This window comes from Eptatretus burgeri, chromosome 14, assembly GCF_056783735.1.
Source record: "Eptatretus burgeri isolate ZD-2024b chromosome 14, Ebu_testis_v1, whole genome shotgun sequence".
Classification (NCBI taxonomy): Eukaryota; Metazoa; Chordata; class Myxini; order Myxiniformes; family Myxinidae; genus Eptatretus; species Eptatretus burgeri.
Window position 1 is genome coordinate 33,772,672 of NC_140974.1, and position 20,875 is coordinate 33,793,546.

The following is a 20,875-nucleotide window of genomic DNA, read 5'->3' on the forward strand; positions in this document are numbered from 1 at the left end:
CAGTCTCTCTCAGTCTCTCTCAGTCTCTCTCAGTCTCTCTCAGTCTCTCTCAGTCTCTCTCAGTCTCTCTCAGTCTCTCTCAGTCTCTCTCAGTCTCTCTCAGTCTCTCTCAGTCTCTCTCAGTCTCTCTCAGTCTCTCTCAGTCTCTCTCAGTCTCTCTCAGTCTCTCTCAGTCTCTCTCAGTCTCTCTCAGTCTCTCTCAGTCTCTCTCAGTCTCTCTCAGTCTCTCTCAGTCTCTCTCAGTCTCTCTCAGTCTTTCTCAGTCTCTCTCTTTCTTTCTCTTTCTCTTTCTCTTTCTCTTTCTCTTTCTCTTTCTCTTTCTCTTTCTCTTTCTCTTTTTCTCTCTCTTTTTCTCTCTCTTTTTCTCTCTCTTTTTCTCTCTCTCTTTCTCTTTCTCTTCCTCTTTCTCTCTCTTTCTCTTTCTCTTTCTCTCTCTCTTTCTCTCTCTTTTTCTCTCTCTTTTTCTCTCTCTTTTTCTCTCTCTCTTTCTCTCTCTCTTTCTCTCTCTCTTTCTCTCTCTCTCTTTCTCTCTCTCTCTTTCTCTCTCTCTTTCTCTCCCTCTCTTTCTCTCTCTCTTTCTCTCTCTCTTTCTCTCTCTTTCTCTCTCTTTCTCTCTCTTTCTCTCTCTTTCTCTCTCTCGCCTTCCCAGCAGTAGTTAGGGCAAGAATTTGTAATTTGTTAAAGGTGTTGGAGATAGCTCACCGTCTCTTCATGAAGGACACCATAGGGTCTTTAACATTCACCAAGTAATGCCAGCAGATGGGACTCCAGTTTAACGTCCATCCGAGGGTTGACACACCTCGATGGATCGCACTACCTGTGAAGCACCACGATGACAGATCAGCATTTGAACTCACTCACCCTCGAAAGCTTACTGGCAAGTGTGCATATCTCTCGGCCTTCCTGCCAGCCCCAATGGAACTCCGACTTTGCCACAAACTGCTCATTGTTGATGTATGACCACTCAGGCATAAGCTTCACTCTGCACCCCATTCTGCTTCCTTGATTTGCATGTAAGACAGATCTGCTTATGTTGCCATGGTAAATTAAAACATGTCTAAATTTCTTGCTGAATTTGAACCAACAGAGTATTACTGAAGAAACTAGAAGGGCACTCAGTGGAGCGCACACTTCCACCACATAATGCCTGATCCATAAAAACACATCGGGCCCATTACACTTTTGAAATATCATGCTATATAGCGTTGTTGGGCCCATCAATGGTGAAGAATCACTTCATCAATTAAATAATTATTGTACCCAGATCCGGATCTTCACCAAAATCGAATCAATTTGTCGAGGTCACACACCCAAACTGTCCACCAAGTTTCATCCGAATCCATCCCAATTTTTTTGAGATATCGTGCCATATATATTAGTTTAGTCCAATCTCCCAATGGTAAAGAATCACTTTAAAAATTCTCGGAGTCAGATCCAGATCCGATCTTCACCAAAATCTAATAAATTCGTCCTTGTCACACACCCAACCTACCCACCAAATTCCATCCGGATCCGTCCACAACGTTTTGAGTTATCCTGCGCACAGACAGAGACAGACAAACAAGAAAAAGATGTACAGAGCACGATACTTGCAAAATCCACCTCTCTTTCCAAAAGTTGCCATGGATACATCAAATTGACAATCTTAATCAAAGCTCAGTTCAAGCAGATGAAAATTAACGATTTTTCAGATGAAATTAGATTATTTTAGAAGTGTGATTTTAAGTTGACATTTGACCTCAAAAATAGTTGCTTTCTCAATTCAGTGATGGACTATGCAAATCCGGTTCAACATTCAAGTCAATCGGATGAAAATTGACAATTTTTCAGTGTATAATTGATGCTTTTAGGAGTTTGACCTTTTGACGTCAAAATAGTTGGTTTCCCAATTCAGTGACACAATATGCAAATCTTGTTCAAATTTCAAGTCAATTGGAGACTACCTGAGTTGAGTTGAGTCTACCTCCACAACTTGGTAAAGTTTCATGACTATCGGTTTAGAATTGTGACCTGGAGGCGAATGACACACAGGCAGAATAACAAAATCGACTGACCAATATACATGAAAAAATCTTCGATTTTGCAAGTAACAAACACACAGAGAGGAGTGAAAACATAACCACCTTCAACATCATTGGCGGAGGAAAAAAAGCACTCGATCCCATATTCCCATATTCCCAATTTTGTTCAAAATTGTAAATATGGCTGTGTACCAATCTGGCAAGTTTTCATTGTTGGTTCCATTTGTTGATGTGGTTGCACTCAAAAATATCATCGATTTTGATTTTAGTTATCTTTGAAGTAGCACTCTCGGTTGTCCCAGCCGCAACAATTTCCATAATCCAATTTCCAGAAATGAGGTTGGGGGCTAGTAAAGAATGGAAAGGAGGTTGTGAGTGCTGGGTAAAGAATGGAAAGGAGGTTGTAGGAGGAGATTTAACTGCAATAATTGATGAAATCCCAATTAACCATTCCACGTATCGACTACTATTTAAACATCTCAGAAGTAATACTCATTTTATTTAGAGTAATTCAAATTGTACTTTCTGTTCGTCATTCTCTGTTTCAATCATCACTTTTGTTTAGTGTTTGTGACGAGGAGAGATGCCTCCCTGGTCTTACATCGATCACGAAGACACAATCAACCCTTGGAGGAACTCGTGAATCTTCCATCATTGGAACGAGAGTGTTTCAAGGAACAATGCTCATTCCAAGAGGCTCTAGAGGCCATCGGGGACTTGTCACGAACGGTGGGTTTCAGCTTGAGCAACTGCTGCTCATCCTGCATAACATTACTCACATTAGTGGATAACCGAGGATGTGACGAGAACTAGCTGTTGGAACACACACATCACACTCTTCTTGAGATTAAGTTGTGAAGACAATTATCGACATCATCTGAGCTGCCAAGCAGATGGCAAGGAGTTTTTCTCACCTCAACATTGGGCATTTTAATCACAACCTGGACCAGAGTTCATCGATATAACTCCAGGAAATAATCTTCAATTATCTGATTTGTACACCGTTGATAAAAGCACCATTTGTTCATTGTACTTTAGTATATACAACACGAGCGGGGTCATCCAGCGATGCCCGGTGCTGTTCTCATCATGTTGGCACTTTGAAGAAATTAATTAGGGTACCCTGTCATTCTGACAGGGGACCCTATTGTTATTCTTCTGTTTATTTATTCTTTTTTCTTTTTCCGCCGGCATTTTGCACCCTTTTTCGCTTTTAAAATCATTTTCTCTGGGACACGAAGACCGATCGACATGAAATTTTCACCATAGTATGTATCTTTTTTGATAGCACAATCACGTTATAATTATGACGTCATTGGTCACGTGGTGCAGGCGCCATCTTGAAAAAAACGATAAACTTTGGACATCTGTATCTTGGAAACCGTGCAATAGAAAATTTTTTCGGTTGATACATTTTACTAAGCTCTCTATGGGGAACACGAGTGATTTTTCGTGACATCATAGCTGAAGCGATATACCGGTGAAAATTCGTCAAGTAGAACGCCATATGGGAAAAATCTGAAAACTTTTGAGCGTCATCTACTCCTAAAGTCACTAACGAAAATGTTTTTCTTGACGTCATCGATGACGTAATTCGGCCGCCATCTTGTTTTTAGTGTTTTTTTTTTTAATCTTCTTCTCCAGAAGGGCCGGACAGATTGAGGCGAAACTTTACAGATATATTCCCCAAGAGGTCCTTTTTCGAGTTTGTTAATTTCTTCTTGATTGGTCACATGGTTTGGCGGCCATCTTGAAAAAACCCTAAAAACTTCAAACACCTTCTTCTCCAGAAGCGCTCGTCCGATGAAGGGGAGATTTCACAACTATATTCGGGAGATGTATGCGATATAAGTTTGTTAATTTCGAATTGACAGGTCACATGCTTTGGCCGCCATGTTGGATTTAAGAAAAATATTAAATGTTTTCTCTGGAATTCCTTAATCCAGCGAAGCGAAAATTTGCAAGTGCCTTCTTCCCTCAATTCTGCATGCAGGTTAAAAAAAATTTTTTACCTCAGAAGTCACATGGTTTGGCGGCCATCTTGGATAGAAAAATAGACCTTATCCGATTTACACGAAACTTCAGAAACTTGTTCGGGTCGACGATGGAAAGCAGAATTTAAATTTATGATATCATAGGTCACATGGTTCGGCAGCCATCTTGGATTGAAAATGAATAGATTTTAAAAATCTTCTTTTCCAGAAGGGTAAGACAGATAAAGAAGAAGTTTCACACATATATTCCGCATGAGCTCCTTTCTCAAGTTTGTTAATTTCTTCTTGATCGGTCACATGATTTGGCAGCCACTTCCGGTTCCGGTTTTAGAGCAGCGAGAGGTCTCCTTTGGGGCTCCCTGCTGACGTTCTCAAAGCTAAGTTTCCGGTTGTTATTTGTCCCGTTTTAACTGTTTAATTTTCTCACCTACATGTTACTGTGTGTTGCTAGTTCGGATTTTGTTTCAAAAATCGTGCTATTTTGTGAGTATTTTTGTCGACGTTCTTACCTGTGCTTCAGGCCTAGGCCTAGGCTTGAGGCCTACCGGTTCCACTCGGTGTTGGATCGTTTTTTTTTGTTTTTTTTTCTCCCCATTACCTTCAATTTCTATCCTCCCCATTACCTTCAATTTTGATCCTCCCCACTTTCCAAACATCCCCCATTCTCCCAACTAATCTCTTTCTTATCTCAACAACAAAAAAAAAATACCCTACAACAACAACAACACGCTCACCTTCTCCCGATTTGCTTCTTCTTCTTCTTAACTTCCTGCTCATCTTCTTCCTCGATTTTTTTTTTTTTACACTTCCATGACCTAATCTGTTGAACTCTGTCATATATTAATATTAACAACAAAAAAAAAATATATATATATATATATATATATACCCAACAACAACAACAACACGCTCACCTTCTCCCGATTCTGCTTCTTCTTCTTCCTCTTAACTTCCTCCTCGTCTTCTTCCTCGATTTTTTTTTTTTTTTTTTTTTTTTTACACTTCCATGACCTAATCTGTTGAACTCTCTCATACATTATTTTTAACTACAAAAACGATCTTATAATGCTTCATCTTCCTCTCTCACACATGTGGTACTCTTTACTGTTTCACAATGCACTACTCTTCTGCTATTTTAACAGACTGCTCTCATTTTGACCTCTCCTTCATTCCTTGCCTAAAAAATCCAACTATTACAGCGCTTCTTCTCTCCATGCTCTGAATTCGCCTTCATTGCATCCATCAAGAATTGTGTTAAATCGCATCTCTGACCTAAAACTTTTAAAAACCACAGTTTGCAATGGATGCTCGCTTTCCATCAAACATTCTTTTTTTCCAACTTCAGTGCCAACTCACCCCCCTCACCCCCCTCACCCCTCACTCTCACTCTCAAAGCAACCATCCCACTCTTCTCCCTCCAAGCCTCCCTCTCACCTCTCTCAAAAATTCCCCCCTCACCTTTCTCCCACCTTTCATCCCCCTCACTCTTCCTTCTCAAAGTTGCCCCCCCTCTCATCCACCAACCTGCCTCCCTCCACTGCCCTCTCACCTCCATCTCTTCACTCCACCTCCTCAAATCCTCAACTGCCTTCTTCCTTGTCTCTTGTCCCCCCTCTCCCCCAGCACCACAGAGCCTTTTCTCCTCCTCATTCGGCCCCCTCCCCTCGCTGTTCTGCAATACCTCACACTCCTTCAGCAACCCTCCTTACCTGCCCCCCCTCGTCCCTTGTCCTACCCTCCCCCTCCCCCTCCACCTCCTGCACCCAAAGCCTCCTCCCCTTCCTCTTCATTAAAAGTGTGGACCTCAAATATCCGGGGCCTTCGCTCAAACCTTTCAGATCTTTCCATACAGGTTGCCACTGACAAACCAGACATTATCTGCCTAACAGAAACTTTCCTCTCCCAAGACGTGTCTGACTCCCAAGTATCTCTCCCTGGCTACTCCCTCTTACGGTATGACAGACCTGAGCCTCGACCTGGTGGAGGTGTTGCTCTCTTCATCAAAGACTCTATTCCTCACTCTCCATGCACTGCTCTCACTCCTCCACACCCCCAGGAATACCTCTGGCTTCGGCTTCCCCTCCACTCCCACCTCATGTTTATATGTGTACTGTACCGTCCACCGAACAGTGATGACTCCATCTACACCTCACTCTCCGAAAACATGGACCATCTTCTATCTTCTCATCCAAACTCTCTCTTCCTCTTATGTGGTGACTTCAATTGTCATCATGCCAGTTGGCTAGGTGTGGGTACCTCTCTCACCTGCCATGGCACCTCAGCAAAAGCTTTCTGCGACTCATTGGGACTGACTCAATCGGTCAACTTCCCGACCCGGATCTCAACCAATGGTACTCCATCTCTTCTGGATCTGATTTTGACAAATTTCCCTGACAATATCTGCTGCTCTTCCTTCGCTCCAATTGGTTCTTCTGACCACATCCTTGTCAAAGTGGACATCTCTCTGGCTGTTATCAGAGAACCACCTCACCGCCGTCGAGTCTGGCATTTCACTCAAGCCGACTGGCAGGGTCTCCGAGCAGCCATCAAACTTACAGACTGGTCTCCTATCACTACTTTCTCAAACATCAACTCATCCTGGGAATTCTTTCAAAGAAACTTGCTCTCCCTCATGCACAGATTTATCCCCTCTCGTGTTCAGTTGTCTTACCCTTCCTCCCGCCCTTGGTTTACTGAAGCTTGTGGCGAGGCAGTTGTCCTGAAACAACTTGCCTTTGCCTCATCGAAAGCAAACCCAACTGAGGGCAATCTCAGTTCTTTCCACAAAGCTCGGTACAAGTGTGTAGCTACCCTCAGGAGAGCCAGAAAACAACATCTTTCTCATCTCAAGTCTGAACTCTCAAACCTCTCTCCCTCCTCAAAATCCTGGTGGCGTTTAATCAAATCTGTTTCTGGTGTATGTTCCCCCTCCATCCCCTCCCTTACCTCAAATGGCCGCACTGCTGATTCCACACGTGATAAAGCTGAATGTCTAAACTCGGTGTTTGCAGCTAAATCTTGTGTCCTAAACTCATCTCAATCTCTACCCACTTTACCCAGTCGCACCCAACTGTCCCTGGACTCTGTATCCTTTTCTCCTGACAAGGTGGAGAGCTTGCTTTCAAACCTCGAGTCAGATTCTGCAACCGGTCCAGACGGCATCAGCCCACGTGTCCTCAAAGCCTGCTCTTCTGCTCTTGCTCACCCTCTCTCTGTTCTATTCACCTTCTCATTTGCCCAAGGTCATCTGCCATCTGCTTGGAAATCTGCTAACATCACTGCCCTGCATAAAAAAGGTGCAAAAACAGATCCCTGTAACTATAGACCAATCAGCCTTCTCCCAATCATCAGCAAGGTGATGGAATCCATCATCGCCTCAGATATGAAATCCTTCCTCTTCTCCAATGGCTTGATTTCCAATCATCAATTTGGTTTCAGACCAGGTCACTCTACCCTGGATATGCTGCTTCTGCTCTCCCATCAATGGATGGAGGTCCTCAATGCCAGACAGGAAATCCGAGCCGTATCCCTGGACATATCACGTGCTTTTGACACAGTCTGGCACCCTGCACTACTCACCAAACTCTCTTCCCATGGTATTCAAGGCCATCTCCACTCATGGCTCGCAGACTTCCTCTCCTGTCGCAGTCAACGTGTGGCCCTAAATGGAGTTCTTTCATCCCCTCTTCCTGTGCAGGCTGGAGTTCCTCAAGGTAGCGTTCTGGGCCCTGTTCTTTTTTCTGGTTTTCATCAATGATCTCTCGGACTCTCTGGAAAATCCTCTATTTCTCTTTGCCGACGACTCCACCCTCTGCCGTACCATCTGTCATTTTTTTTTTCCTCTTTTTTCCCGCCTTTGGAATAAACTTCCTCACTCTATTCTTTCCCATTCTTCCCTCCAGGCTTTCAAAACAGCTGTTCACCACCACCTCTTATCTTCCCCCATCCAAATCCTCGATCTTTTCTACCCCCGATAATCCACCCAAGCCCACTTCCTTCATTTCTCATGCTTTCCTTCCTGAAAGTCCCTGAAATGTCCATCTTCTCTTCGCCATGTTGCCCGTCCCATCCCCATCCCTCTCCCTTCCACAGTTCACCTAATGTGTCTGTTCCCCACTGTTTTGTCCCTTCCACTCCCGCCCCTCTTGTCTCATGCCTCCTTGCTGTGAGTTGTGTGTTTGCTCTCATACGAGCCTCGACCAAGGTATACAAAAAAATAAAAAAAATAAAAAAAAAAACCCCCCCGAAAACCTTCAAACATCTTCTTCTCCAGAAGGGCTGGTCCAATGAAGGGTAGATTTCAGAACTATATTCAGGACAGGTAGGCGATATAAGTTTGTTAATTTCGAATTGATGTCACATGGTTTGGCCGCCATGTTGGATTTAAGAAAAATATTAAATAATGTTTTCTCTGCAACCGCTTAACCTAACGATTCGAAAATTTGCAATTATCTTCTACCATCGTGTGTGCACGCGTGGTAAAATTATGACGTCACACATCACATGGTTTGGCGGCCATCTTGGATAGAAAAACTCACCTTTACCGATTAACAAGAAACTTCACAAACATGTTCCATTACCCAGTTCGAAGCAGAATATAAACTTGTGATGTCATAGGTCGCATGGTTCCTCAGCCATCTTGGATTGAAAAATAATAACTTTAAACGTCTTTTTCTCTGAAATGGCTGAACAGATCCAGGTGAAACTCCACCACTATGACCGCCTCTCCATGACGAATAAAAGGTTCTCACCCCTTTTTGAGGTACGACACAACGTTTGGCAGCCATAGTGGATTGAAGGAAAAATATTAATTAATGATTACTCTGGAACTACTATATCAATAAATGTAAATCATCAGTGATGTGATGGAACCGTCATGTGGAATGAAGGTTTGAAATTTCAACGGGATCGGGCCCAGGGTTTGGCAGCCATGTTGGATTCAAGAATAATATTAAATAATGTTTTCTCTGGAACTACCTACCCTGTCGAAGCGAAAATTTGCAATTATCATCTACCATCGTGTGTGCACACGTGATAAAAAGTATGACATCACAAGTCACATGGTTTGGCCGCCATCTTGGATTGAAGGATAAATATTAATTAATGTTTACTCTGGAACCGCTACTTCTATATAGGCGAAACTTCAAATTTATAATTCAGGCGACATGCGAAACAAAAGTTTAAAATTTCAACCTGATCGGTCACGTGGTTTGGGAGCCAGAATTATGTAATTATTTGAATCTGGAAGCCAGTAATAACGAAATTGAACGCTTTGTGCTGCCCGGTTTGTAACTCGTCTGTTCCATGCCGTCTCGAAGCAAGCCTGTGTTTTTTTTTTTTGTATACCTTGGTCGAGGCTCGTATGAGAGCAAACACACAACTCACAGCAAGGAGGCATGAGACAAGTGGGGCGGGAGTGGAAGGGACAAAACAGTGGGGAACAGACACATTAGGTGAACTGTGGAAGGGAGAGGGATGGGAATGGGACGGGGAACATGGCGAAGAGAAGATGGATATTTCAGGGACTTTCAGGAAGGAAAGCATGAGAAATGAAAGAAGAGGGCTTGGGTGGATTATCGGGGGTAGAAAAGATCGAGGATTTTGATGGGGGAAGATAAGAGGTGGTGGTGAACAGCTGTTTTGAAAGCCTGGAGGGAAGAATGGGAAAGAATAGAGTGAGGAAGTTTATTCCAAAGGCGGGAAAAAAGAGGAATGAAAGAGTGAACAGTGATTCGTGATTTTGGTAGTTTTACCAGAAGGGGGTTGTTGGCGGACCTTGAGCGCCCTGTGGAAACGTGGTGGGGACAAATCGCAGAGAGAGCAGGGGGGGCAAGGCTGGAGAGGAGTCGGTAGAAGACAGAAAGACCACCGACCAACCTGCGGTGATTGAGTGAGAGGCCCAAAGACTCAGCTTCATTGCGGGAGATGCCGATGATCTTAAATGCCCTGGTTTCGACAGCGTGAAGCCGAGAAAGGTGGGAGGCAGGAGCACCAGCCCAGAGGGGAGAGCAGTACTCCATCAGGCTATGGACAAAAGCTTTGTAAGTGGTCAGGAGCTCAAGAGGGCCGAGGAAGGACTTAGCACGACGGAGGATTCCCAGTCGGCGACTGGCTTTTGAGGCGAGGTTGGAAATGTGACTTTCCCAGGAAAGGTCATGGCAGATAGTGAGACCTAGAAGCTTGAAAGAAAAGAAGAGTTTTGAAAGTTTTTTTTTTTTTTGGTCTGTAATCACGTATAAAAAATTCTGCAGAGCACAATTATCATTGGAAAATTTTTGTGACTTCGCATATCAGAGGCCTATAGAGGTCCCTTTCAGCGCACACAATTTTGAAGGTCAAGGTGAAAGGTCAAGGTCACTGTCGCAAATCAGGGGAGTTGACGAAACCCTTATTTTTTGAGTAATTTTGATCGGATCGTCTTCAAACTTCATGGGAATATAGTTCATGGTCTGGCGCTCAGCTGATTAATTTTTGGTGGGGATTGTCCTTGACCTTCATATGTTTTTTTTTTTTGTCTGTAATCACGTATAAATCACTCTGCAGAGCACAGTTATCATTGGAACTTTTTGTAACTTCGTATATCAGAGGCCATTACAGGTCCCTTTCAGCACATAAAATTTTGAAGGTCAATGTCAAAGGTCAAGGTCACTTTGTTGAAAATCATGGGAGTCGACAAAACCCTTATTTTTTGAGTAATTTTAATCCAATTGTCTCCAAACTTTATGGGAATGTAGTATATGGTCCGGCGCTCAGCTGATTAGTTTTTGGTGGCGATTGGCCTTGACCTTCATGGTTAGTGCCTGGGGTCAAACACATTTGATCCCAAGGTCAAATTTTCAAGTTTTAGGAACCATATCATGTAGTACCTCAAATTGATCACCTCAATGAGTGCTTTCTAGATATCTCAAGCTTGAGACATTATGACGTCATTTGGTGACGTTATGAGGCAAACATATTTTTCATGGTTACTCTGTAGAACGATTCTCATCGAAATCTCTCGTAGGCAGATATTCCTCAAGGAGTCGCTCCTGGTGGATAGCAGCTCTGTTCACCTCAGTGTGACCTTAAAGAAGTCACACGTGGTCACCTTTTAGCAAGATACGGGTCACCCTGCGGGTGACATTGGTTTATTTTATTTTTTGTCGGTGCCTAAAACTTCCCAACACCCACTAAAGGGGCTGTCACACCTTGACGTTTTCGCCAGCGTATGGCAAGGTATCAAAATGGATGTAAAACGCTGGTGTACGCTGAACTATTGATGTTTTAAAAAAAGTTTTGGGTGTATAATAACATGTTGGACGTATGCATAACTTATTAGTAACGTACATAGAACGTTTCAATCACATATAGATAACTTATACCAACGAATGCTGAGCGTGTTGTCAGCGTTCACAACCTATGCCCAACGATAGTCTAACTTATGCATAGCGTGGCAGCGTATCGCCGACGATCACGCGGCGTAGGCTATTCATAGGCTGCGGCTCGACGATTCAAATCATAACCGCACGAGACATCGAAGTGTGAAGCCGCTGTCACACCTTGACGTTTTAGCCAGTGTATGCCGACGTATGAAAAATTTGCCGAACCAAGCTGGCACAAGTCGAATACGTTATGGTAAGTTTTGCATACGTTAAGAGTACGCTGGCATATGTCCTAGTACGCCGACAAATTTTCAGCATGTTGAAAATTCCGATGTACTCGGCGTATGACACACGTTCCGCATACGCTGGCCATAAGTTGTAGGCACGTTACGCAATCGTTGACACACATTACTTGTAAGTTACTCATAAGTCGAAACGCGTCGAGGTAATGGTTAGCGTCAGTGTTCCAGACTCCCTGTTTTTTTTTTTTGTTTTGTTTTTTTTGTTTTTTTCTTCGGTATGGCGGTGATGTTGACACTGATTTCTAGTGCGGTTATGATTTAAATCGTTGAGCGGCAGCCTATTAATTATATTATATTATAACCGCACCAGAAATCGAAGTGTTAACATCACCGTCATACCGAAGAAAAAATAAAAATAAAAAAAGCCAGGGAGTCTGGAACACTGACGCTAACCATTACCTTGACGCGTTTCGACTTATGAGTAACTTACAAGTAATGTGTGTCAACGATCGTGTAACGTGTCTACAATTATGGCCAGCGTTATGCGGAACGTGTGAGTCATACACTGGCATACGTCTGGAAATTTCAAGCATGGAAAATTTGTCTAAAGCCGCTGTCACACCTTGACGTTTTAGCCAGCGTATGGCAACATATAAAAATATGTAAAACGCTGGCGTACGGTGAACTATTGATTTTTTTTTTAATTTTTGGGAGTATAATAACGTGTTGGACGTATGAATAACGTATTAGTAACGTACACATAACGTTTCGATAACATATAGATAACTTATACCAACGAATGCTGAGCGTGTTGTCGGCGTTCACAACCTATGCCCAACGATAGTCTAACTTATGCATAGCGTGGCAGCGTATTGCCAACGATCACGTGGCATAGGCTATTCATAAGCTGCGGCTCGACGATTCAAATCTTAACCGCACTTATTTCGAAGTGTGAAACCGCTGTCACACCTTGACGTTTTAGCCAGCGTATGCCGACATATGAAAAATTTGCCGAACCAAGCTGGCACACGTCAAATATGTTATGGGTAAGTTTTGTATACGTTAAGAGCACGCAGGCATATGTCGTAGTACGCCGAGTACGTCGACAAATTTTCAGCATGTTGAAAATTTCTCGACGTACTCGACGTATGACACACATTCCGCATACGCTGGCATTAGTTGTCGGCACGTTACGCGATCGTTGACACACGTCAACACACGTTACTTGTACGTTACTCATAAGTCTAAACACGTCAATGTAATGGTTAGCATCAGTGTTCCAGACTCCCTAGTTTTTTTTTTAGTTTTGTTTTTCTTCGGTATGACGGTTTTGATTTAAATCGTTGAGCTGCAGCCTTTTAATTATATTATAACCGCACTAGAAATCGAAGTGTCAACATAACCGTCATACCGAAGAAAAAAAAAAACCAGGGAGTCTGGAACACTGACGCTAACCATTACCTTGACATGTTTCGACTTATGAGTACCTTACAAGTAACGTGTGTCGACGTGTGTCAACGATCACGTAACGTGCCTACAACTTATGGCCTACGTATGCGGAACGTGCGAGTCATACGCTGGCATACGTCGGGAAATTTCAAGCATGGAAAATTTGTCTAACAGCTCGGCGAACTACGACGTTTGCCAGCGTTCTACGACGTATGCCAGCGTGCTCTTAACGTATACAAACTTACCCATAACGTATTCGACGTGTGCCGGCGTTTTAGCCCAATTTTGCATACGTCAGGCATACGCTGGCTAAATCGTCAAGGTGTGACAGGGCCATAACAGCTCGGCGTATTACGACGTATGCCAGCATGCTCTTAACGGATACAAACTTACCATAACGTATTCGACGTGTGCCGGCGTTTTAGCCAAATTTTTCATACGTCAGGCATACGCTGGCTAAATCGTCAAGGTGTGACAGGGCCTCAAGGAAGGTCGTCGGGGATCGTTTAATATTACCTTTCACACAGCTACAATGGCTTAGACACTTTCGAGCAATTTTTTAAAACACTAACTTTTTTTTCAAATTTTCCAAAACCTTTTTTTTGCCTAAAAACACTCCCAGGCACCCCAGTGATGAACCTTTGAAAGATGACGAAGATACACTCAGCCATCTCTGAGAAAATGACACACACACAAACTCTCCTGTTGTATAAACAAGTAGGGGTGCCCGGCATCGCCGGGTGCCTCCTCCTGTCCTGTGCCGCCTCCCCAGCCTCCCATCCCTTCCCCTCCCTCCAGACTCCCACCCCACTTCCCCTGATTAATGGAGGTTGGCTTTGGGGCTTCCCACTCTCTGGGGACGTGGACAGTACAAAAATACAAATTATCTCCACATCTGACTTGTAATACCATTGCCACAATCACAAGGTGGCGATACACAATACATATTTATATCGAGAATTGTTGTCGACATTCCCTCCCAAACCCCCACGATTGTAGATGAAACCACGTAGCCCATGTTCTTGACGAGGTCGATCTTGGTTCATGTGCCAAGTCTGGTGGCAATTGGCCCAGTAGCTTTGGTGTGATTGGTGTACACATACACATACACACACACACACACACACACACACACACACACACACACACACACACACACACACACACACACACACACACACACACACAATGACTTTTATTTATTGGATGGAAGTCGGCGTCTGCCAATCCGCATTCAAGAAGTTGCAAAACAGTTGATCTTGGAAAAGGACAGAATTAATTAATTAATTTATTATTATTTTATATTTACAATGTATATAATATGGTGGTTTCGTCATGATTGTAATCCTTCTTCATTTTCCACCAGAAACTATTCTGGGTCAAATACAACACAGGTGGGTGGTTGAACCAGGTGAGACAAAATAGGTCACGTGTGCACCCTTTCATCACACTGCACTGCCACACGGTCAAGCTTACGATTCATTTGAATGAATTGGCGCCAAATACTTTTGTGTATTAAACAAAGTCGATATTTACGAATGAAAATAAAAGCAATCGGGATATTGAGGCCTACTAGACTTGAAATTGTCAACGTTTGTGTTGCCCTGCTGTGATGGCAAACCATTCAAATTATGACCACCCGAAGGTTACAAAGGTACGCTGAGCCGCTCTGGGAAGCAAAGTGAAGCTGACATTTCGAGCATTAGCCCCTCATCGAAGCTGAAGGGCAAACGTCCGAAAGGTCATCTTCACGTTGTGGTTTAGCGCACGTTTGCCAACTTTTAGTTGATAAACCTATTGCTCTGATCGAGTATTGCCAACCCATGATCAGATTATTAAAGTACTCTACCCCACCCCCAATGTTCACCACACATTGAATGAACAAGTTGGAGAAGGTGATCAAGTTTAAAACAATGAATCACGTGTCCTGTACATTTGAAGTGGCGTCAACTTGGCAAAGCGGCCTTGCATGCGTTTGCTGTCCTTCTGTTGACACCGGCAACAAATATGTGGGGCCACACCCAAGGATGATCTTAGAATGGGAAATGTATTGATGAATATAATCGATTGACTATTTCTGTGCCTCAGGCCGTGGAAAACTGCCAAATCACAACTTGAGAAATCCCTGTGACAGCAAACCTTGTCAAAATGGCGGAAGTTGCCTCAGGCTTCCTGTTGGATTTCGTTGTAGCTGTCTCCATGGTTATGAGGGTGACCACTGCCAGATTGGTGAAAATCTTTTGCTTCATAAATATATCTCCACTGTGTAGTCGTACGCCTGTCTGAATATTTGCCTGCCACATATTGCGAGATTGTGAATTAAACATTGTTTCGAATTGTTAAAATTTAATATTGTGGATATTTATTTACAGTTTATAAGTGCAACATGAAAGAGATAATTACTTTAGGATCATTTATTAACACTACCAGCAGAGTACCCGTCTGAAAGGTGATCTTGTTCCAAGTATGCAACACGTTCTTCTGGCACATACCTTAATTTGGGCAGTGTATAGGCAACTGACTGCCCTGTGTCGGTTACGTGCATGCAGCCCCCATGAAGGGGTTATGAAAAAAAAAACCCATGATGTTAAGTGCATGAAGCAAAAAACATACCTACTGCTTATCACTCAAAACACATCACTACACTGGAAAACGTGGGGACAGGAATACTATTCTGTAAATGGTGGATACCTGTAATACCCTCCCCCACCTGGAGTTAAACACCTCACTACACTGGAAAACGTGGGGACAGGAATACTATTCTGTAAATGGTGGATACCTGTAATACCCTCCCCCACCTGGAGTTAAACACCTCACTACACTGGAAAACGTGGGGACAGGAATACTCTTCTGAAAATGGTGGATACCTGTAATACCCTCCCCCACCTGGAGTTAAACACCTCACTACACTGGAAAACGTGGGGACAGGAATAATGTTCTGTAAATGGTGGATACCTGTAATACCCTCCCCCACCTGGAGTTAAACACCTCACTACACTCGAAAACGTGGGGACAGGAATATATATATATGTATATGGTGGATACCTATATATATATATATATATATATATATATATATATATATATATATACACCTCGTGTTGGCGCAGTGGTTAGGGCAGCAGCTTGGGATCAAAAAGGTCCTGAGTTCAAGCCCCGTTGAGCCACTGAATTAATACACCAGGGGGTTCACTCAGCCTGTCATCCTTCCGAGGTCGGTGAAATGAGTACCAGTATACTGGGCCGGTGTATACCCCGGTTAAAATAGGTGTACCATATCCCTGTGTCGTAAGAGGCGACCAGGGTTCTCAACCACCCCCACACCCATCCCCAAGTCCTCAACCTCCCACTACCTAACCCTAAGTCCTCAACTCTCCCCCAACCCAACCCCAAGTCCTCATTCCCCCCCCACCCCTCAAAAGCCTCAAACGCCTCGATCCCAACTCTGTGCCCTCTCTGCCCTCCCTCTGCCAATCCAACTGTCATTCCCTCCCCCTTTCTGCTAGTCCTCAACTGCCACAAACCTCAAGTCTTCAACCCTTCCCCCCCCCTCCCATAGTCTCAATCTCCCTCTTTCAACTCCATGCACTCTCACCCCAACTTCCTGTCCTTCCCTCCCAATTTCTTCCTCTTCTTAACAATGTCACACAACATTACACAAGGAACTTCGGCGCATGAAAAGGCCATTCGGCCTATCATGCCTGTATTGTTCTTGACCCCGTTTGTTCAGAACAATGTTGAAAGTAAATGAAGATGGAATGTTAAATTCGCAATCACTTCCCCCCTTTCTTCCTTTATCCTCACTATAATTCACAGACCGATGTTTGTGTGTTTGTTTGTTTATTTTGTGCTGCTCCTCCTGCAGTTGTGGGCTGATTCCATCCAGACTTGCTATACAGGATCAACATGACCCCAATTAGTGGATAAGGGTGTTTTTATCTTTGACGGTGGTCTTGGGGGAGGGTGGGGACAGACACAAATTCTGTAAGTAAATATGTATCATGTAGTGCAACTCCAGGTGGGAGAGGGTATTACAGGTATCCACCATTTACAGAACATTATTCCTGTCCCCACGTTTTCCAGTGTAGTGAGGTGTTTAACTCCATGTGGGAGAGGGTATTACAGGTGTATATATATACACACACACACACAGGGTGGCCTGAAAGTCACTTTACCCCTTCCCAGTGAAACATTGTTCTTGAACTCTTTTCATATACAGGTTTTATTGTACAGTACTTACAATAATTAATTTGTCATTGTTTCTGTATGTGCTCCATCATTCTTCTGAGTCAGTGTTTCCACATACCATAGCGGGCGAGGGGGCGAGGGCAGACTGAGGGGAAGGGACGGAGGAAAGTGCGAGAAATTTATTAGGGGTAAAGTAACTTTCGGGCTACCCTGTATACATATATATATATGTACGTACGTACACACACACACACACACACACACACACACACACACACACACACACACACACACACACACACACACACACACACACACACACACACACACACACTGTGGATTTTTCTTTTTGGTATTTTTTACCTCCTATGGATACAACCAACTGCAACAACGTTATTAATGTATATACCTAATGTCTTACTTGCAATGTCATTTGCACTGAGCTAACCTGACATTGTTATTTGAATAATTTTTAGCTTACCTGGAACATAGTTCTAGGGAGCTAAGGAATGGCACATTGTCCGTCCGTCTGTCTATCTGTCCATCCACAAACACTTGCAACCGTTTCTCTGAAACTACACAAACGATTTTGATGAAACTTGACCACAAACTTCATCACCCAGAATATACCAAAGTTTGTTCACAGCATTTAAACCATTGGCCTCTGAGGGGTCGACGAGGGGGTGGGTGGGTTGCCTCCCAAAATAGGTGTTTAGTTTATTCTCAGAAACTACACAAGCAATTGCAATGAAACTTGAACACAAACTTCATCACCCATAATGTCCCAAAGTTTGTTCATGCTATTTGAAAAATTGTAGTCTAAGTGGTTGTGCAAAAAGGGGGGGGGTGCGGAGGGGCTAGAGTTGCCTTCCCAAAATAGGTATTTGCTTTCTTCTCAAAAACTGCACACATAATTTCAATTAAACTTGCCCACAACCTACATCACCTGTGATGTGCCAAAGTTTGTTCACTATATTAGAGAAAGTGGAATCTAAGGAGTTTTAAAGGGGGGAGGGGATCCCCCAAAATAGGTATTTTCTCTTTTCTCAGAGACTACACACACACTTTTGATGAAACTTAACCACCACCTTCATCACCTATGATGTGCCAAAGTTTGTTCACTGTATTAAAAAAAAAATCCAAAGGTATTTACTTTCTTCTCCATTACATATTTTATGGGCCATCCACACCTACCAGTGGTTCCCTGGTTATCTTATACACCTGCTAGCAGGTGAGCACCCAGGGATATTGCCCCTCTTTTTATGCCTCCACTGACGAAGTCGTCGGAGACCTTATGTTTTTGGGTTGTCCGTCCGTCCGTCCGTCCGTACGTACGTCCACGCTAATTTTATCTGTTTTCTGTACAACTGCTTATCCAATTGACAAAAAAATTTCACCATCGGTGCAACTAATCATGCAGAATGTTTTAATGATAATTATGACGTTATGGGTCACATGGTGTGGTAGCCATGTTGGAAAAAAGGAAAAACTTTGAACCTCTATCTCTGAAACCACTCCATGGAAAAAAAAAAATTGAAACTTGGCACATAGCACGTACTCCCCATGTAAAACAAGTGAGATTTTTTGATGATGTCATTGGCAGATTCATTATGACATCGTAATTGCATATTTCGAACACTTTACTCAATCAGAATGAAATTTTGGAGGGTCATCTTGGGCTAAATTGTAAAAATTTATTCTCACGTGGTTTGGTAGCCATTTTTAAAAAACATAAAAACCTTCAAAAATCTTCTTCTCTGAAACGGCTGAACAGATTGAGACGAAACTTTACAACCATGATCGCCTATCCATGATGAACAAAAAGTTCTTGACCTATGATGTCATAGGTCACATGGTTTGGCAGCTATGATTTTTGAAGGATAAACCTTTTAAAATAATCTTGCCCAAAATGGCTTAACATATCGAGGGGAAATTTCACCCACATGTTCCCGAAGCCTTGGGGTATCAGGGTGTTCACGAATCATGAACAGGTCATCTGGTCTGGCAGCCATATTGGATTTAACGAAAATATATATTTTAAATCTTTCTCTGGAACCGCTTCATCACATGATGTGAAGCTTCACAGTCATAATCTAGTAATAATATAGAATATACGATTTAAATTTCAACCTGATCGGATGCATGTTCTGGCAGCCAGAATTATTTAATATTTTAAATCTGGGTTCAGGGATTTAAATCAAACTTTGTACAAGTATGTATAATGATGTATTAATGTGGGCAGAGACATGTCTGGTGACCTCGCAACATCGAACAGTGGCCTTGTAGTTTGTAAGTTGTTTGAAAAGTGTTATAATAGTTTCAAATTCGTATTCACGATGTGTGTCTTTTTGCAGAATTATTTTGCAGTGCAGGTTTGATTGGCAATTTATTTATTTACAATTATGTAGAAAGCAAAGCGACATCATTACAAAGATGATGAAACAGTCCTTTTTTGTATACAATGTCAAGGCTCATGGAGGGGCTAGAACACAGAATGTATCAGGATGTAAAAGAATGAAGAGAACAGTGAAATAAGGGGGGCACACCAAACAGCAGGGTCGAGGGACAAAATCGACAGAGACTTGGAGGAAGAAAGGACATGGGGAGGAATGAGAGCATGGGGAGGACATAGGTAGTGAACAAGATGGATACAGCAGGAAAAGCTCAATCACAAAAGTGGAAGGGAGAACTGGAAGCCCCGAAAGAGGTGGGTTTGGTGGGAAAGTTACCCCTGAACTTACTCCACCCCAATCATGTACCTTCATCACCCTTCCCTTTTCTTCACTCATTGCAGAGCTGCAGATCTGCTCGGTGAAAAATGGCGCCTGTGAACATTACTGCAGAGACAGTAGGATTTATGGCCTTGTGTGCAGCTGTGCTCCCGGGTACATTGTTGCTTTGGATGGCTTCAGCTGTGAACCTGTTGGTAACTACAAGTTGTCATTGTTTGGTATTTTTCATTAAGAAAAAAAAAACTTCGACTAAAATACTGCTGTTCATAATTTTCTGTCCATATGGAACAGTGTGATATTATATTAATCAGACAACTTGGAGATGGAACGAGTGGACAGAGCAAAGATGTTTGGGTTTGTGATCATTGACTCATCGTCATGTGAATAATTAATAAGCCTCACTGCACATGTACTGTGTTGAGGGTATACGCTTACGAGAGAAAGGCCATCGTTGTAACCCAAATCAGTATATAAGGAGTTGGAGTAACTGGACTTCTCCATTGTTATTGAATTAAAATAAATATATTTCCCCATTTTTATTTCAGCACCCTTGGGATATCCCTGAGCGTATCACATCGTTGTCATTCCCACTCCTCCCCTCATTCCCCCCAGTTAAATTACGTCGTTTTGACCGATGTATTTGGTTTGGTGTCGGTGTGCATGGCGCAGGCATGAAGGGCCAAATGGCCTTCTCCTGCATCTAGTTTCCTTGTTAATCCATCAGGAAGCATTTTTGCCTCCGAGAACCTCATTATTATCCCCACGCTTTTTGGAAAAACAATGGGGCGATATTGTAAATCTGCTCCGTCTGTCTGTCTGTCCATCCGTCATACAATCTCCTCCTAAATGGTTTGGTACAAATTCACCAAGCTTGGTAGTTGTGATCAC

General features: G+C 43.0%; 1 protein-coding gene across 5 annotated transcripts in view; it reads left to right on the plus strand.

The window, feature by feature from the left end:
- LOC147012941 (coagulation factor X-like) overlaps positions 1–20,875 on the plus strand; it is a 33,142-nt gene that overhangs the window by 909 nt on the left and 11,358 nt on the right. For 3 of the 5 annotated variants that reach the window (XM_085854327.1, XM_085854328.1, XM_085854329.1), the window contains exons 2-5: positions 2,587–2,750; positions 14,434–14,478; positions 15,156–15,296; positions 20,050–20,181. In XM_085854327.1, coding sequence (XP_085710453.1) covers positions 2,587–2,750; positions 14,434–14,478; positions 15,156–15,296; positions 20,050–20,181 — 482 coding nt within the window. The remainder of the gene's footprint in view (positions 1–2,586; positions 2,751–14,433; positions 14,479–15,155; positions 15,297–20,049; positions 20,182–20,875) is intronic. The other 2 variants (XM_085854326.1, XM_085854325.1) reach the window with 1 other exon arrangement.